The 18,099-nt window shown below is 42.6% G+C and overlaps 1 protein-coding gene across 1 annotated transcript in view; it reads left to right on the top strand.

Moving 5' to 3' along the window:
• The window catches only part of ITIH5 (inter-alpha-trypsin inhibitor heavy chain 5), a 46,235-nt gene extending 30,845 nt beyond the window's left edge, over window positions 1-15,390 (top strand). Inside the window, exons 8-14 of the mRNA XM_084506295.1 lie at window positions 2,527-2,698; window positions 5,316-5,625; window positions 8,153-8,706; window positions 9,075-9,125; window positions 10,218-10,334; window positions 12,751-13,128; window positions 14,439-15,390. Coding sequence (XP_084362421.1) covers window positions 2,527-2,698; window positions 5,316-5,625; window positions 8,153-8,706; window positions 9,075-9,125; window positions 10,218-10,334; window positions 12,751-13,128; window positions 14,439-14,737 — 1,881 coding nt within the window. The 3' untranslated portion in view covers window positions 14,738-15,390. The remainder of the gene's footprint in view (window positions 1-2,526; window positions 2,699-5,315; window positions 5,626-8,152; window positions 8,707-9,074; window positions 9,126-10,217; window positions 10,335-12,750; window positions 13,129-14,438) is intronic.
• Window positions 15,391-18,099: the final 2,709 nt, after the last annotated feature.

The raw sequence follows: 18,099 nt of genomic DNA on the forward strand, positions 1-18,099 counted from the left end.
CTATCCAAAGCAGATGGGATGAATTAGTCTCTGGAGGTATCTCCCCCTGCCTGGAGAGGGATTAGATGAAGTGCCCAGCTTTCTGATGATTGAGTTGGGAACATCGAATCCCACCCTTCATTTTTACTGGGGATGAAGCGTTTGGCCGCCTTCATATTTTGCTCACTTTGAAGCAAAACCATGTGTGTAAACACTTGCACATATGTTTGCATATATAGTACACAAAGTTTATTTTAGTGAAGTTACAGAGACAAGCACACGTTGGAGATGCTGGAATCTGGGTTGCCTGTGCATCCACTTTAATATATGACAGAACTTTTTCCTGGGAAAAACTGACTAAAACTCCATGGAAACAACTCGACTGTGACAAAATAAAAGACGAAAAGGAAAGAGAGTATGAAAGAAGGAAAGAGAGGGAGAGGTGGTCCCAACCCCACGTTTGGAACCTGTGTGAGGGTGTGGAGCAGTGCTGAGTTTTCTAGGAAACTGCTGCAGTTCTCTCCTGACCTGTTCAGCAGTCGTAGCTGGGATGCTGTCTGCACACACACTTCACTGTTGCTCTGCATTGTTTTTTCTTTTTACATTTTCTTTTGGCTGAATGCAGGCAAGAATGTCAAAAGGAATTTCTGTGCACGCTGGAGGTGAGAGGCAGTGTCCCCGTGAGAAAGCCAAAGCAAGATTGTTTTTCCTATTGCCTTGTTCTCAGAAAAACAAACAAGCAAGCAAGCAAACAAACAAGAAAAAAATGAGCTTTCTTGGGCCCAATAAATCCCTCTGAGGAAAGTGCAGTTTGACAGAATGCAAGCAACTGAAAAAAGGGTTTTTGTAATGGGAAATGTCAAGTGATGTTAATTATAATCACAGCTACAGTATGGATAATGAGATTTGGGGAGTCTCCTCTTTGAAAAGCCTCTTCTACCAGTGCCTGCAGTATTATTTTTGTCTATGAAATATGCATTAAAATTGGTAAGGTAATGGTGGTAAGGCATGAAGCAGAGTTCCACCTGACCAAATGGAAGATGAATCCTGCAATCCCTAGAGGGAGAATGGGTAATACATAAGACAGAAGCAGACAAGGAGGAATTCCAGACCTGGCTCCAAAATGCTGGGAGCTAAGGGAAATACATGTATTCCCCCTTAACTTCAGATGGACCTCAGACTGGAAGCCAAGTCACCAGCTGGGAGGATAAGAGATCCCACTGTTGTGGGTGACTTGTCTGCAGTTGCATCATCAGCTTCCACGCAGAATCCAGAGGGGTATTGATGACACAGCTTGATCAGTCCTTTGAGAACCTTTCCAAACGGTCTTTGCACAGCAACATCAGGCCTAGAAACATCTGTTTTCCAGCACTGTATTTTGTATTTCTTCTGGACAAGGCCTTCATATATTTCCATGATAGGCATGAGAAAAACCTTAAATGCCAAGGTGTCCACCATATTATTCCAAGATGGTCAAGAAGGGGCAGAGCAGAGAAGCTGCTGATCCCTCTGCTTACAGGTATTTCTTCATGTTCCTCCCATGTGTTTTGCATCGAAATACAGGGTATGTTTTTGCACAGATGGGGACTGCTTCTGGGCATCCTCTCTCAGCTGGTCCCAATAAGCTGAAGTTCATTTCCATGCAAACACAGCTGAATGGATGCTACAGCAAAGTTGGTCACAGTGGGAGGACTGGACACATCTGTACTCTTCCTGTTGGCTTATCCTTGGTGGTCTGTCTTTCCAATCACACAGGGACCTTAATTTCTCTCATTATGAACTCGGCTTGATACTATTTGGCTTGATACTCTGTCTGGTTGCCTGTATTTGCATGGGATGGCAAGCAGCAGAGCAATATAATGTTGGTGTTGTATTGCTGGAAAAAACAATATACCTGTGACCAAACTAACTAGCAGGTAGAATGAGCAGTAATTAGTCAAGGAGTCAAGGCTTCTTTTTTTTTTTTTTTTTTTTTTTTTTTTTTTTGTATTCATTTGAACATACTAGCTTATACATCTGTTAATTGGTGGAACCATTCATTGCAGTATGTATGTACCAATCGGTTTCCTAATTATGAGCAAGGCATGTGCATCCTTGACTTATTTAGAGGCATTTCAACTTTTAAATAACTCTTGTAACCATGTGTCACTTCTACCTTACTGCAAACCTGGAGGACTTTAGAAGAAATCCATGAGGCTTTTGGTGTTAACGTTATTCAGTGTTTCTTAGTCCAGGGCAGGGTTCTCCCAGTCACTAGGAATTTTTATCCTAATTGTCATAAATGATTCTTAAGCTTACTTAGGCCCAAGCACTCCTCTCCCAGCTATTCAACATCTTTCGGGGCAAGAGTTGTTCTTTTGTTCTGTATTTGCATAGCATCTGGCTCCACAGAGATCAGGCCTCAAGACAAGGAAGAACATCCCAGTTGCCTTCATGATCCAAACTGGCAGTGTAGAATTATTTGTAAGATCAGTAAGCATCTTAATTCTTGCCTGCTAAAGCAGAGACTGTTGCACCTACTGGTCTATTTTTCTCTTCTCTTTCCAGACCAAAGAAGCTCTCTTCACAATTCTCCAGGACCTAAGGCCTGAAGACCACTTCAATATCATTGGCTTTTCCAACCGAATAAAGGTCTGGCAGCAGGACCGGCTGGTGCCAGTTACTCCAAATAATATAAGAGATGCCAAAAAGTACATTCATAACATGTCACCTACTGGAGGTAGGATCCAGAGATATGAATGGTATTCATTTTTCTATCCAATTAACTACACCAGAATTCATTGCTGAACATGGTTCTGTATCGTGTAGCAGTAAAAAATATTGGCACTTAAGTCATGGGAGAAGTAGTAACCCTTTGCTATCTCTACTTAGGGTCAAGTGGTGGAAGGATATGGGCCCTGTATCAGCTTACATCATGGCTATTTGTCCCCAGAGCTGGTCATATGATCTGATACACTTCTTAAAGCCAAACTGGGCCTATTCTCCAATTCATTCAGTGACATCCCGAGAATGGGAAAATTCCAAACATCCTTTCTTTATGACACAGGGGAAAAAAAAAAAACAACATGTCCCTGTGAAGGACATGGGTTGGTACTTTTGCAGTTTCTGGAAACCTGTGTAAAAGCAGGAATGTAGTTATGCCTGGGTCGTAAACTCCATAACTGGACTAGCCAGTGTGGGCTGTTGGGTTGCCTTCTGCAAGAGCTGATTCCTCACCTAGTGCTGTCTCCTTCTTGTCTCTTCCTTCTAACTAGCATTAAGGAACAGCCATAATAATGTTCAAGAATTTCTCATCCCTTTTTGCTTGTGCCATATTGCCAGGAGTGAAGAGGGGAGAAGAGGAGCCCCCAGAGCAGTGGCATAGTGCAGGCGTGATTTTGAGTTTGATTCAGTGGTCTCCTAGGAGTCTATGGGCATTAGTGTAAAAAAAATAACACAGCAAGGTTTGTAATCAAGCGTACCTTGGCAGCTGTGCCCACCCTGGCTGAACACTCCTCAGATAGGCTACAAAATGACTTATACAGATCTTTCTCCGTGCAAGGGATCACAGCTGGCTGAAGGTCGGACAGGGTCTTCCTATGGTTGCCCTTGAGCAGCGACCACTCCTAGCAAAGGAAACGCTCTGATGGAAAAACACAGCAAACAGGATGGTTTTCCACGCTGTTTGCATTACAAGGAAGAGAGTTTAGGAAGTGGTCAAGAGACCTGCCCAGTTAAACAATTGCCAATAGTGGGACAAAATTCAGAGTGAAAAGCTTTTTACTTCTGAAGTGCCAAAAGAGAGTTGTGCAGGGACAGCTGAGATTGCCTGTGGACCTGACAGAACAAAATCAAAAGGAAATGATTAACTCTGGGGTTCAACAGGAAGGTGCAGTGACTCTCCACCACAGGCAAGCAGTCGTTTAGTTTTGGCTAACTCTGCATTTCCTCATAAATACGCTGTGGCTTGAGTACCTTCCTGTGAACGTGAATGCACTTTGGCTCACACATCAAACACACAGAGCATGTGCTGTGCTTGCACTGCTGTGTCATACTCGCACGCCAAAGAAATGGGAATGAGATATTGTGGCACGATATCTGTGCATGTTTCAGAAGGCATTGTTCAGTGCTCTGTGGCTCTGTGACGTGGCTGGATTTGAAATAACACTGTCTGCTGCATGAGATGGTTTTTCATTTGTTTCTGGGCAAGCAATTATTTCTGAGGTTTTGGACCTGGATGGGGACTTTGAGAATATTAAGACGTTTAGGTGCAGGATTTTGGTTCAGTCATTTTGCAGAAACACAGTCTGGATTGTCTGGATTCTGAGGACTTTTCAGATGTTTTATGCTCTTTCCTGTTCTTTGTCTTGGTACAGACACTGGAGTTGTGCAAACTAAACTTCTAAGTTCATGATGCATGGTCAGACCTACTAGCACATCTTTGCTAGTAAACTCTCTAGAGCTCCCCTTCTGGACACGCAGGAATCTGTTGTGTATGTCTCTCACTCTATTTCACCTGCTTTTTTTTTTTTTTTTTTTTTTTTTTTACTGAAAGCTGTTTTTAATCCAGACATGCTGATCTTGTAAATTTTCCACAACCAATCCCTCTTTGCTTGGACTAGCACAAGAAATACCTGGCGCCAGGTGACAGCCATACTCCTCTTCCAGCTTTCTTTTCTTTTTTTTCTGAATGTGCAGTGGATTTGAATCCTTTCCATGCATATTTTTCTAACATACCTGTATTCCCTCATTTATTGTCTGTTTTCTCCCTCTCTCTCCACTTCAGGCAGTTGCATTCTTTGCTAGGGAATTGTATTTTGAAAACACACTCCTCATCCAATAAAGCCATTTCTTATCTCTTTAAACTTTCTTAGCCACTCAGGTTTGAAGAGCAATACCAACCACTTGTTTTCCCACATGAAGGGCTTTTCTCTCTCTTCAAATCTTGTGCCCTTCAGAAAAATTGGGCAGAACTTGTTTTCCCAGTTCAGATACCATCTCAGAGAGTCCAGTAATTAACTTTAACAGTTTTTGTATGTACCGGTAGGACATAGTATGTACTGTGACTCTGCTTACCATGGCTGCTTGATTGTTGTACGTTGAAACATTCAAGTATAGAGAAATTTCACAGAATCAACTGCAATTCATGTTTCAAATCATAAGAATATAAGCAGCTTTTTTCCAAACTGGTGCTGAGTAAGAGCTGAACTGAGTAAAAGAGATATTGCAAACTCACACAGAGAAAAAGAACATCATAATGTACAGAGTTGCTGTCATTCTACTAAAAGGAGTTTAGGAAAATTATTTGCACCACCCTTAGAAGGGGAAATGAGCTAATTCTTTTGGTGCTTTCCCAGGAACTAATATTAACAGTGCTCTCCAGACTGGTGCAAAGCTGCTAAATGATTACATTGCTCAGAACGACATCGATGCCAGAAGTGTCTCTCTGATCATCTTCCTCACTGACGGGAGGCCCACTGTTGGGGAAACACAGTCATCCAAAATCCTCAGCAACACCAAGGATGCCATCCGTGATAAGTTCTGCCTCTTCACCATTGGCATTGGCAATGATGTGGACTACAGGCTGCTGGAGAGGATGGCACTGGAGAACTGTGGCATGACAAGGCATTTCCAGGAGGATGAGGATGCAGCCAGCCTCCTGAAAGGGTTTGTTCTGTTTTTTCTGTCTTTGAATCTGCATCAGGTCTTGTGGCCATTTAGTGGGAGGAAATCCTCCACAGGAGACGTGGCAAGACATGGAAATTTGTCTGAGGCTCAGCTCTGGTTGAAAGATGCAGGGTATACTTAGAAACTGAGATTTAAAGTTTCTTTCAGGAAGGAAGTGTACCCAGAAATTGTTTCCTTCCTAGCAGACACTCTGAGGGGTACTGGAGCCCCACAGAATGAAACATTTGTTCCCCGTACTCAGAATACTCTTCTGGGCATGTAAACCTAGAGAAGTAGAAGGCAAGTGCAAACTCTCCTCAGGTAGATGGAGGGAGGAAAAGATGCGTTGATCACTTTAAATTAACAACATAAACAGCATGTAGTTGTTTCATTCCCTTATTTTGCTTGGTGACCCAAACAGCTTTTCTGTAATCCTCATCATTTAGTGGGACAAGAGATTATGTGATAGCTCTGTCTAAAATATCTGCTCTAAAATGTCAGGAAGTGTGTCAGTATTTCTAAGTAAAATTGTTTGGCTTTTGCTCCCAAAATCTTATCGTTTTGAACTTCAGAAACCAAAAAGAGACAGTCATTGAGAAGGTAACTCTGATTTTGCTTGGATAGTGCCTAATTTATCTGCAGCAATGCAATCATGTGCCTTCCACTAGACTGTTCTTTCTGTGGTGGTTATGCTAGGACATTAGCATCTTCCTTTTAAAACACATTTTGTAGATCCATCTGCCACTCCACACATGTCATTTGCTTCTCTGAACACACATTTTGGATAGCAAGTGGCATTCCCTGGCACGTGAAGGATGTGCTGATTGATTGGGCCACAGAAACCCAGCCCAGCAAGTATTTTTTTCAAACACCTCTATCTGATAAGCAGCTCACTGTTTATCAAGGTCAGTGATGGCAAACCCATTTGGTATCTGGTGCCAAATTTATAAGGAAAAGCACAGTAACTTGCTGGAGGCCAATTCAAGTCACTGGTGGAGGGAAAATGTATGTGGATACCAATGAAATGTCTGACTTTTGTAGTCAATGGATTGTATTTTTACACAGATGCTTGCGCTGTGCTACCAGACAGGTTGCATCCTTCACTCCACCACTTGTATACTCCAGGAGCTATTCCACAGAATGTTCTCAGGTTGAATTCACTCATGTTTTAAAATGTGTTGAGGTCTCTGCATTGAAGATGCTAAGTGCTCAAGAGAGATTTTCAAAGAAAGCCAACCAATTCAGGATTTTTTTTTTTTTTTTTAATGAGAGAGCGAGAATAAAATAAGAATTGCAACTCCAGCCTTCCAACAATCTGCATAAGCAGATGTGAAAAATAAATGCAGATTGAGCTGAAAAAGAGCTGAGGCCACTTTTTTGTTTATTTACCAAATTAGACTCAAATGTTTTGCCAAGAGATGAGGAGAATGACATTTAAATGGGAAATTTAGCATTCGTGGAGGAGCCTGGAAAGTTCCATCAAAAGCACTTTGCTTCAGGGAAAACACAGTACTGTAAACTTAGGCCTTGACCCCTTGTAAAAGCTTTCTGGCCTGTCCAATGCGATGTATTCTCAGAACAGTGTATTCTTAGTGTAGGGTCAAATTAACAAAGCATTGTAGAATTAAACTATGATGCCACAGAAGCCATTGGTTTGCTCCAACAGAAAATCAACGATAAGGTAGAATTAATTTCTCTTCCTCCAGGCCTCCTGTATTTAGCGGTTAGGATTTCTGCATTCCTTTGAAATACTCTTGATTTTTATTTTCCTTTGCCCAACAGAAAACTATTCTTGCCTGTCCCACACTGACCATCCCAAACTGTAGCAGCTAGGGCTTTTTCCAGCAATATAGAAGTTTTCGTTCAGATACACTCCAGCTTTTTGGGACCTAGTATCTTGACTTACTGTTTCTGGCTATGGAATACCACACATAATACCACTAGAAAACAATGGGTAATGGCATGTTTTCTATGTACACTTTGAAATAACCACAGTGCTTTCTTTAAGCCTGGGAGGCCAAGAATTTATTCTTAACGGACAAGCCCTCTTAAGCAAATGTAAGTGTCCAGAAATATCTCCTTGCTCCTGAATTCTAGTGGAAGCTAGGTAACTGCCAGACCCTGCTGGGATGCTTCTGAACATACTTAAGAGACTCTGTTTAGATGTCTAAGAAACACTGAAAACTAGAATGGGGCAGAGAATAACTTTGGCTGAAAGGCGCCTGTAGAGGTCATGTAATACAGCCTCCTGCTCAGAGAGAAACTACCTTCAAATTTAGGTGAGGTTTCTCAAGGCCTTTTACACTCAAGTTTTGAAAACCTCCAAGGGTACAGACTCCAATGTCTCTTGGAGCCCAGTTACACTGCACACGTGAATTAAATTTGGGGCCTGGTAGCTCTAACTGCTCCTGAATATCCTGGAAGACATGTTAGATAGTCTGACATCCTTCGCTGTGAATAACTACAAATGCATGTGCATATACTTGTATGAATAGTACTAGCAGTGTGTAATGTGTCTTTATTTTAGATTCTATGATGAGATAGGAACACCTCTCCTCTCTGACATCCGTGTTGATTACCCTGAAGACGATGTGGAACAAGTCACTCAGAACTTCTTCCCTAACTACTTCAATGGCTCTGAAATTATAATAGCTGGCAAACTCATCAACCGTACCTCAGATAGCCTCCATGTGGAGGTGACTGCTAGCAACTCCAAGAAGTACATCCTCCTTAAAACAGATGTGGCTATTGACCTGCCAAGCAAGAACGACATCACAGCTGTCCCTGGCCTGGAAGATGGCAAAGGTGATCAAAACTACATTGAGAGGGCATGGAGTTACCTCACCATCAAGGAATTGCTTAACTCCCGGCTGAAGAGTGATGACAATCAGGAGAAAGAATATTTGATGGAGAAAGCAAAGTCAATGGCCCTGACTTACAATTTTGTAACTCCCTTCACCTTTCTGAAGATGAGAGAGGCAGGGCTCCATTCAGAACCACCTCCAGAGGAGCTTATCAGACCTTCTACTGATGGCATTGGTGAAAAGCTGCAGAGCTTGCAGGGACACAAGGCACCACCAGGTACGAGGAAAAAATAAACATGCTGGTAAGAAATATTTTCAAATAGGTAATTTCTCACAGCTGCCTTGGTAACAGGGATGATCGAGCCAATGAATGGTAGGGTGGTAAACAGAAAACTGGGATTTTCGTATTGATTTTTTTAGTTGTGGGCTGGGTGACCATGAGCAAGAACTTTTAGGCACCTAACTTCCCCCCGGAAGCATGTACTTTAGAAACTACAAAAAAAAAATTAGTGTTTTGAGGGAAGCTTAAAATATCTGCAGGAGTATGTGCAACAATCTCTCCAAATAGTATCTTGTGAGCATTATGCAAATTAGCATTATGGCTCTTTCTGCTGCTCAGTAACAGCCTTCTCTCCCCACTCCTAGGTATACGCAGACAACAAGATACGCAAAGAATTAAAATCTCCAAAACTTCAGGTCAGTAGCTTTTTTTTCATGCCTTTTATAATCCAAGATATTTGGGGTTGATTTAAAACAATTCACTTGCATGCCACTGTGGTGTAACCATCCTAATAGTTCAGCCAAAATTCTATTTACTAGCCTGCAGAGCAGGGAGGCAAATGAAAACAAAAACAAAATACTAAAGGGATCAGGAATGAGGATAGGTGTGGGGAAACACAGAAAGGGAGTTGATCTACAGTATTTGATTGTCATGTTTGAAAATAATGTAGATCAGTGAACATGAAGTGTATTCTCTCTTTACTAGAACTCATCAAAAAATGTTTAATTTTTATAAAGTAATGTTAAAACATAAAAATGTTGTTGGAGAAGAAAAGAAGAGACAATCCTATAGTGTTTTAATATTTTCCTGTTGCTTCTATGTAACATTTTTTTCATAATTAAATGAATAAAGAATAAGCCCAGATCAATAATTTAGCCTTGAACTGTGCTGGTTAAGGTCACAGTTACTTTACAAATTAGGGTTTTGGCTTGTGTTATTATCATACCTATCTGGTACTTGATGTTTTTTCAAGGACTGTTGAAAAATTAAGGTCATGGGATTGTTTAAAATCTGTCATTGACTGCTCCAATCTGATACTGAGATTGAGGAAGGTTCAGTGGGAGGTGTGCCCATGTAGCAATTTTTGATTAGAGGATATATTTACATATGCTGGGGGGTGTTGCCTACAAATGGAGTATGGAAAATGGGAATATAACTTGCATGACAACTCCCATATGAAATGGTATTTCAGGAAGAAAATACCCTCACTTTCTCCTAGGCTACTTTGGGCTTCTGTTCTCATTAAAAGCCCATTGTCTTCTGTGAGAAAACCAAAGCAAAATAAAACAATCTTTGTGAAAAACAAAGCAAAACTTGGTGTTTCCTGGCAAATTCCATCTGACTGTTTATAAACAATAAACCAGGAGGCCTTAGGAAAACAAAGCAAAAAAAAAAAAAAAAAAAAAAAAAAGGGTGAAAAACACACTTTGAAAAAAAAAATTGTTAGAGTCTTAGACTCTGGAGTTTTGTGTATATCTCACATTTGTTTCCTTTCCGTGTCTTCTCAGCGGATGGAGACCCTCACTTTGTCATTGATTTTCCCTCCAGCAAGTTCTCTGTTTGCTTCAATATTGATGGAGAACCCGGAGACATTCTTCGACTCGTCTCTGATCATAAGGAATCTGGTAAGCAGCTAAGCAAAGTAGTTGCTTGTGAAGGAAAGCTGAAGTGCAAGGCCAGCGCTGTAGCAATAAAACCAAGGTATTTCGTAGGCGAGGAACCAGAGGAAGTTGGAAAAAAAAGTGCTTTTCAGGCCAGACAATGGAAAATTCATGTACACCAATTTTCCAGCTCTACTCACCTGGATTAGAAGGGGAGGTAAACTCTGCACTTACCTCCACTCTGCCATGATTTACTGGTAAGTTCACAGCAAGCCTAAAATTAAGGAGGCATGGCCACCGTTACACATATGACTCATCTACAGAAGCGAGTGTAAAGTGATTAGACCATATCCATAGGGAAATATGGTTTCTGGCTTTTATATACCCAAACTTTTCCCAGTTCAGGTCTTCATTGACCATAATGAAGGGAGTGGCAATTCCATGCAAAACTGCCAAGCTCCACGTATGAGGACCATATTGAACCCCTTCAGTCCAGCTAGATTGGAGAGTTCAGTTCCTGATGATGAGAATCCAGTATGGCCTGGGGTTGCGCTTGACCAATGCTGTAGCAAGCACAGCTGAGTAAACAGGCACAGGCATTTTGGATTGTCAGAATTCAGTGTTTACATGAGCCAAGCAGCCACCAGCATGCTGAGAGATTATACAGGGGATTCATGTATTTGGAGGCAGCGTATTTGTTTGACAGTGCAGCTTCATCAGCCATCTAGTTACAAGGTCACAACGTGCAAATGAAAGATTTAACAGCATGGACTCGACATGATTGCTTGGATATCAGAACTTCAGTGTTTACTTACAGCACCAATTGCTTCAGGACAGAGAGAAGTACAGGTTAACCAAGCACTGAGGCTGTTTCAGTGAAGAGACTACTAAACTGATTACCAAGGCATGGCAACCTTAAGAAAACCCACATAATTCAGGATCTGCTTTATGCAAGTCACTCTGATCTCCAGAGGCCCAAACTGTGGTCTGATCCGATCTGGAATTCTAAGCAGGGCAGCTAATAAGCAGATTATGTCCTGAGCAGGGAAATGGTGGGAGGCAGGGGTGTCAAAACCAGAGACAATGCACAGACTTGTTTTACAAAGGAGATAAACAAGCCCCACAATAAAGGCGCAATAATTCTATTCCATGTAGCAGTGGCCTAGCCTCCATCTTTCTGCGTTCATGCCTGCCTCAGTAAATCACATCCATCTCCTGGCAATGTTACCCTTAAATTTCTTTCACAGACTATGTGCTACTGCTTGAGTCATTCTGTGGTTCAAATGCAGGATGAATTTGAGGAAAGCAAGCTCTGTAGAACTAGCAAGATGAATCTATGAAGCCAGAAATGACAGATTCCCTCTGGAATGATGGGAGATGGAGATATTGCACCTAAGTGTTGATGTCTTGGGGTCTAACTTGGGTTAGCCACAAGCCTCCTCCTTTATTGTTGCTGTCTAGTAGCTGTGCAGAGACCTATGGGAAGTGAGACACTGTCTTAGGGACAGGAAGTCACAGAAGTAATTAAAATGATGGCTAATCTTGCTGTGGACATGTAGGCTTCAGTTGACTCAATGAGATCTGCATCTTGGACCACTCAAAAGTATTTCTTTTGGGTCAAAACTGAGGGAAGCTTGAAAGGCAGCACTGGTGAAGTGGAAATAATCCAATGCAGGTCAGGGACCCAACAGGAGGTTCTAGGTCCTCCTCTGCAGTGACACAAGGAGAACCTGAATTTCTTACACTGTTGCCTGAGGAGGTTTAGCACATCACACTGTTTGTAGGTCAGGCTATTCCCTCTACAGGTTCTGATGGTCTTTCATGTTCAGGCTAAGGTAGTAGCCCTTACTCTGTGGTTTCCTAGGTTAGATCTCTTCTTAAGAGTCAGGTAGTGACAGACATCAAACCTCAAATGTCTACTGCTTTGAGATCCTCTGACACAGGCCCACCAGCAGCTTATCTTAGTTCTCCAAGATCTGATGTGTTTGCCCAGCTCTGAGCTTATGCTTCAACACACAGGTAGTCTATGCAAGTCATACCATGGCAGGTAGGGTTATAGCAGTCAGGAAGGTAAATATATACCTTATGTAGCTGAATAAGCCCATGTCATTGTGTTGATGATAGGTAGTCCAAAGGTTGGATGGAGCTTAGAAACAACTGATCCTGTCTTGTGTCATGGTATACACATGGTTGGGACTAACGAGACTGGGGCACCTGTCTCCAGAGCAAGCCAGTATTTCTTAGCTTGGGTAAATTTAGGTGCTCTGTATAAGATAATCAATTTATAATACATTGGCCAACCTGTTTTGAATGCTGGTAGGTGAAATAAGTTGAACATAAGGTAGTGAATATGCATATCCTTGGTTACAAGGCTTGTGTCTTTGAGACAAGAGACCTATTCTTGGTTCCAGCTTTCACTTACTGATTCTTTTCCTGAAAGGTGTAACAGTGAATGGGCAACTAATTGGAGCTCCTGCACCACCCAATGGCCACAAGAAACATCGGACTTACTTCAATACCATCACTATCCTCAGCAATAAGCCACAGAGATCTTACCTAGAGATCACACCCACCAGGATCATCCTGGATGATGGGGAAAGGCTTATTCTGTCCTGTGACCGGAGTGCTGTTGTGCGGAGCAGCAGCCTTGAAGTGTCCGTCTCTGCCAATTCCAACATCACTGTGACGATACGAGACACGATCAGCTTTGTCATCCTCATCCACCACTACAAGAAGCCAGCCCCATATCAGAAGGATCACCTGGGGTTCTATATCTCCAACAGTAAAGGCCTCTCTTCTGACTCCCATGGGTTACTGGGTAAGTAAAAGGTTCTCAGGTTCAGAGCTGTAAACCAGAGAAAAATGATTCTTCCAGTTTTAAAGGACAGAGACAGGAGGTGGTGAAAATGGTAGGTGGAAATTAAGTTTCCAAACGAACTTTTACTTCCACTTGTCAATGACTTCTGTTACCCGTATCCCCAACTCCTCTCCCATCTTTCTCTGTATGAGCTATCTTCCACTATCCTTGATACACCTGTGCCTGTTTTTCTCAAATCCACTCTTTTTATTTTTTATGTTTAATGCAGTTGCCATTTGAATGTGCACACTAGAAGCTCCCAGAGATGAATAATACAGAGAGAGAAACCAAGTATTTCACAAGAACCCCTAATACGACCAATAAGACATTCTCTCATGATAGTCTTAAATCAGAATAACCCAGCTGCTAATGTGCTCTCAGGAACATAACAGAGTTGGGTCTGACTCTCTTTAAACAAAGAGGAGAGTCAACTGAGGTCTTGAAGATCCCGAAAGAGAGCTCTAGTCACAAAGCTAGTGCATTGCCAGAAATTGCTGGCTTTCAGCCTTCAAGTTCTGCGCTTTCATATGTACAGAGGGTCTGTCTGTGCATCACTGAGCTGTTTACACTGAGCCTGGTTGAGATCAAGAAACATAAGTATTTCTTGTTGCCCCTTTCTTTCAAACTTTTGTAGTGAAAGGCAAGCCACCCCTGCATTTTGAGAGCAACTAGCCTTTAGGTAGACTCAGAGAATGTCTAAATGGTTGGGCTCTTTCAGATGAGAAGTAGTGATGTTCATGGACATCTACAGGTGCTGAACTCTAAGGCTGAAGTCATGGTTTCCATGATGTTCAGATACTCCCAGGTTAAGCAGAAGATGATCTTTCAGTAGTGCAGTTTTAAATTCAGGCCCCTTGCATGTGCAAAACTCTAACCTACACTTAGGTTTGACATAAAAGACCTTGCCCCCAAGAAGGTAAAGGAAGAGAACTGGGAGCTGCAGGCCTAAATCATTATCCACTTGATGATGGGCTTTTTATGGGCTGTTATCCTCTAGTAACCATGGCCCACAGAGGGGAACGTACTGCTCAAGAAGCTCTAGCTCAACCAATGTATCTTGACTAGTGGAAGAGAAATAGGGTTTTATTCTAATATCTATCTCTGTTAGATTTATAAAAGAAACTAAGGACCTAGACTCATCCTGCTATTACTGAAAAGCCCTTTACTACCCCATACTTTAAGAATCCTCAAAATACAGCCTATTAAACAATTACCTATAAGTACAGGCACAAAACAACCACTCAAAGAGCGTATTTTTTCTTGTCTTTCAGGTCAGTTCTTGAACCATGAAGTTAAACTTCTTCAGGAATCTCTAAACACAAGTCATCAGCAGGTTGGTCAGAACCAAACTGAAGCACTAAAAACAAACCTTACAAATACCTTGAAAGTGAAGGGACGGCTTGTTCCTGTCGTGTGGAAGCAGAGGAGGATCTACAATGGCCAGCAGGAAGTTGACTGCTGGTTTGCCAAAAACAATGCAGACAAATTGATCGATGGGAGCTATAAAGACTATTTGGCTTCTCATCCTTTCGACACTGGGACCACCTCTGGGATGATTAACAGCCTTTAGGACTGATAATAGCAATGCATTGCAGCAGCATGTGTGACAGTGGGTCCCTTCTGAAGCCTCTAGAGATAGGCAACTTATAAATATTTCTTTACTTTGTGGTGCCAAAGAAACCAAGGCTTTTTCCCCTTGGAATTCAACTGTCTCTCTTTCATGCTAGATGAACAGGGTTCATCAAATTTCTGAAGACAAGGATGGGGGGAAGGGTTGAGGACACAGAGGGACCAATGTCCCATGGGACGGGAGGGAGAAAGGGACTAGCTGTCAAATCTAACAGTGCAGAGAGCTGCTGGCCTTCAAATAAACCCATGCAGGGATCAGTGCAATACCCCCAGGGGCTGGTGAGTCACCCAGTGAAAGGCATGAATCATGCAGCACAGTGCCTGTCTAACCTTAGGTGATAAAAGTTTGCAAAGAAGTGACTTGGAGCACATGCTCCAGCCATGGTCCCTGGGGAGAGAAGAGCAAGAGAGGAGAGATGGGTGGATATCCATCTGCAGAAAGCTGTTAGCATCAAAAAGGTAACAGAGATCAAAACCTTAAATCAACAGGCCACAACAGGGTATTGCTTTCATGGCTACTGGGATGGGGTTTGGATTTGCCACTGAGCATGATGTTCCCTGTACCACTACTACTTAATACAGCGGTGAAAACCCTTGTGTGGTTTATTGCTGTCCCAGAGTACGGGCTGCCTGCTTCAAAAGCACCTGTGGTCCCCAGCAGCAATAGGAGTGGTGCTAGCTCCCATTCCATCGAGCATACCATTTAAATGACATCGTCGGTTTAGTGATTTCATCCTGATTCTTTACTCCCTCTGTGAGAAATAAAATTCCATCGTGAGCTTCCAACAGACCTCCCACCTCCCTGAGCAGAGCATCACTTCTGCTTCGCGGGGATTTAGATTTGCTAAAAGATGATGAATCTGCACCCTCAAATCCTGTGACCCTATAAAGCACTGTCTAAATCTTGAATTTAGACTAGAAATTTCTAGCTGCTTTTCTAATCAGGGATGAAGTATTTATTTACTCCAAATTTTCAAAAACTTTTCATCCCAGTTCATACCCTGGCAGCTTCTCCTTCCTTACACTGCAGGAATTTGTACAGAGCAGGAATTTGGCAGCAGGAAGTTAGGGAAGGGTCTGCCAGCCACCCCCACTGCAGGTGGTGCTGCTCTGCAAGGAAACCTCCAAACCCAAACAGCAAAGCTGTGGTCTATTTTAAAATGAGGCACCGCTGAATAATGCTATACATCAGCCACAGGGGAGTTTGCTGAGTAGAGAACTTGGCCAAAGACGACTTTGACAGCCACAAAGACGTTTACATGACAAGGCCAAACTGAACTCATGTATACGCTGCCTTTTCCAGGACTGAAAGGAAGGCGGGTATGTGCGGGGGGTGGAAGCATCCCCAGCAGCTAAATGATATCCATGTGTTAGAAGAAAAATGAATTGCCAGAGATCTACAGAAATAGTCAATCTTGACTGATTTTTTGCATATTTAAATATCATACTGTTGCTGTAGGAGCTCCAGCTGGTGGTGTTGGTTTGGGTGGGGTTGTTTTCCAGTTGCTTGGTCATGGAGTTAGCACTCCTAGCGCTGTGACAGCAGAGCAGGTAGAGAGCACAGTTGCTCATTCACACCATGTGTTGTATGGAGAGGGAAACAGTCAAAAGCAACCAGCTAGACTTAATTGTGCTCTGGAAAGTCTTTCTGGAGAGCTCAACCACCGTAAAACTTGTGCTGGGGCTCATGCATTGGAAGAAAACATGGAGACAAAAATACTTACTGCCTTGCTCCTAGCTGGTTTGGAAGACAGCCCTCCTTGCAAGGGAAAATTGAAGGAGAGACCTTTGGCAGTCCTGAGCATGCAAGGACTGAAGAGACCAAAGCTTAGCAGTGTGCACTTGAATCAGAAATTAGAGAAACAGTGTCTGTGAGGTTGACCTCTCCACCCAAGAAGGTGGGAAGATCACCCAGTCCATTCCCAAATCCCATCCCATTTCACCAGCACAGGGTGAACAAGGTAGTGGCAGTGAACTTCTAGACAGTGCTAGGTTCAGCAGGTGTCTTCATACAGTTGTTATTACAAAGAGCTTTCTTTGAAATTTTCACTCTCCTCCCACATTTTGCTGTTCGAGTGTATTGCGAGGGGGAGTGATTCGGATAGGATCTCCTCTCTCCTGTATATAGGTATGTATAGGTACACATATGTATTGCTAATGTTTCAGGTGCATCATTGGTCCTCTTGCCCAGCCAGGAACACATTCCTTCCAGGGTCTGAAAAGAACAATGATCGAGTCAAACTTCCCAGCCCTGTGAAGCACCTGGAGCAATATACTCAAGTTCTCCTTAAGGCTCCAGTTATTCATTTCACAATAAATATTTTACAGTGAACGCTGCAGTGAAGCTTTCATTTGGCAAAGACGAAACAAGCTTTGAAGCTAAGGGTAGGTATGCTTTAAGCTGCTGGATAAACTTACGTTACCTGATGGCTGAAAGAACCCCTCAGAAGGTCATCCTCCTGCTACCCCAAGAGCACTAAGGGCAAAGGTAGGTCATAGACTGAACACTTTGGCCTTCCCAGTCTCTAAAGGTGGTATCACAACACTTTTCCTCCCTCAAAAGGAGGATTTATTCAGGTTTGGTCTTCATGCCCCTTTGTGAGAGCACACAGGCACCCAATGAAGCACATTGTGCCAACTGCACACATCTATTCTCAGCTCCAAGAGGATCAGAAAGCACTTGGCTCTGCAGTGATACGGTTAAAGGTTGCAAGCTGCTGAGATAGCTCAGGAACGAAGGCTGAGCATCACTTTGGAGTGTGCAATTTCTTCTGTTGTGCTAACATTTTAGAGAAGAGAGGAGGGAGGACTCCAGACTTTAGGGTTGCTGAAACAGCAGTGGAAAGGACATACTTCCCAGGCTATGGCCTGTTGTGAGCCACCTCACCCAGCATCAACCAAAAGCTGACCCATCATGTTTATTCCCTGACCAAGATCACATCACTCATCTCTCATTTTAGGGCAAGGGCTTTGCTGAGGCTGAATTTGCATTCTTCACACTGCAGCACTGTAGTAAGAAGCCCTATAGCAAGAACAAAAACTGAAATACCAGTTCACCTCGAAACAGAGGCAAGATGCTAACAGGGAAGCAATTTTCAATTATTTTTACTCAAGACCTTAAAAAGCACAAAAGTTGCTCCAGCCCTTACCAGCACAGGACTCCACCAGACAAGAAAAAGTTGCATTGTGAGCGATTTCATGAAGCAATATAAATGATCTGTTCAGAAAGCTGCATGTCATTTGTTCCAAGAGCCTTCTGGTATGCCAGCACAAGTAGGATTTTGACTATTAAGTAAGGAAGAA

The sequence above is a fragment of the Aythya ferina genome (assembly GCF_964211825.1).
Source record: "Aythya ferina genome assembly, chromosome: 1".
In the NCBI taxonomy this organism is placed as follows: Eukaryota; Metazoa; Chordata; class Aves; order Anseriformes; family Anatidae; genus Aythya; species Aythya ferina.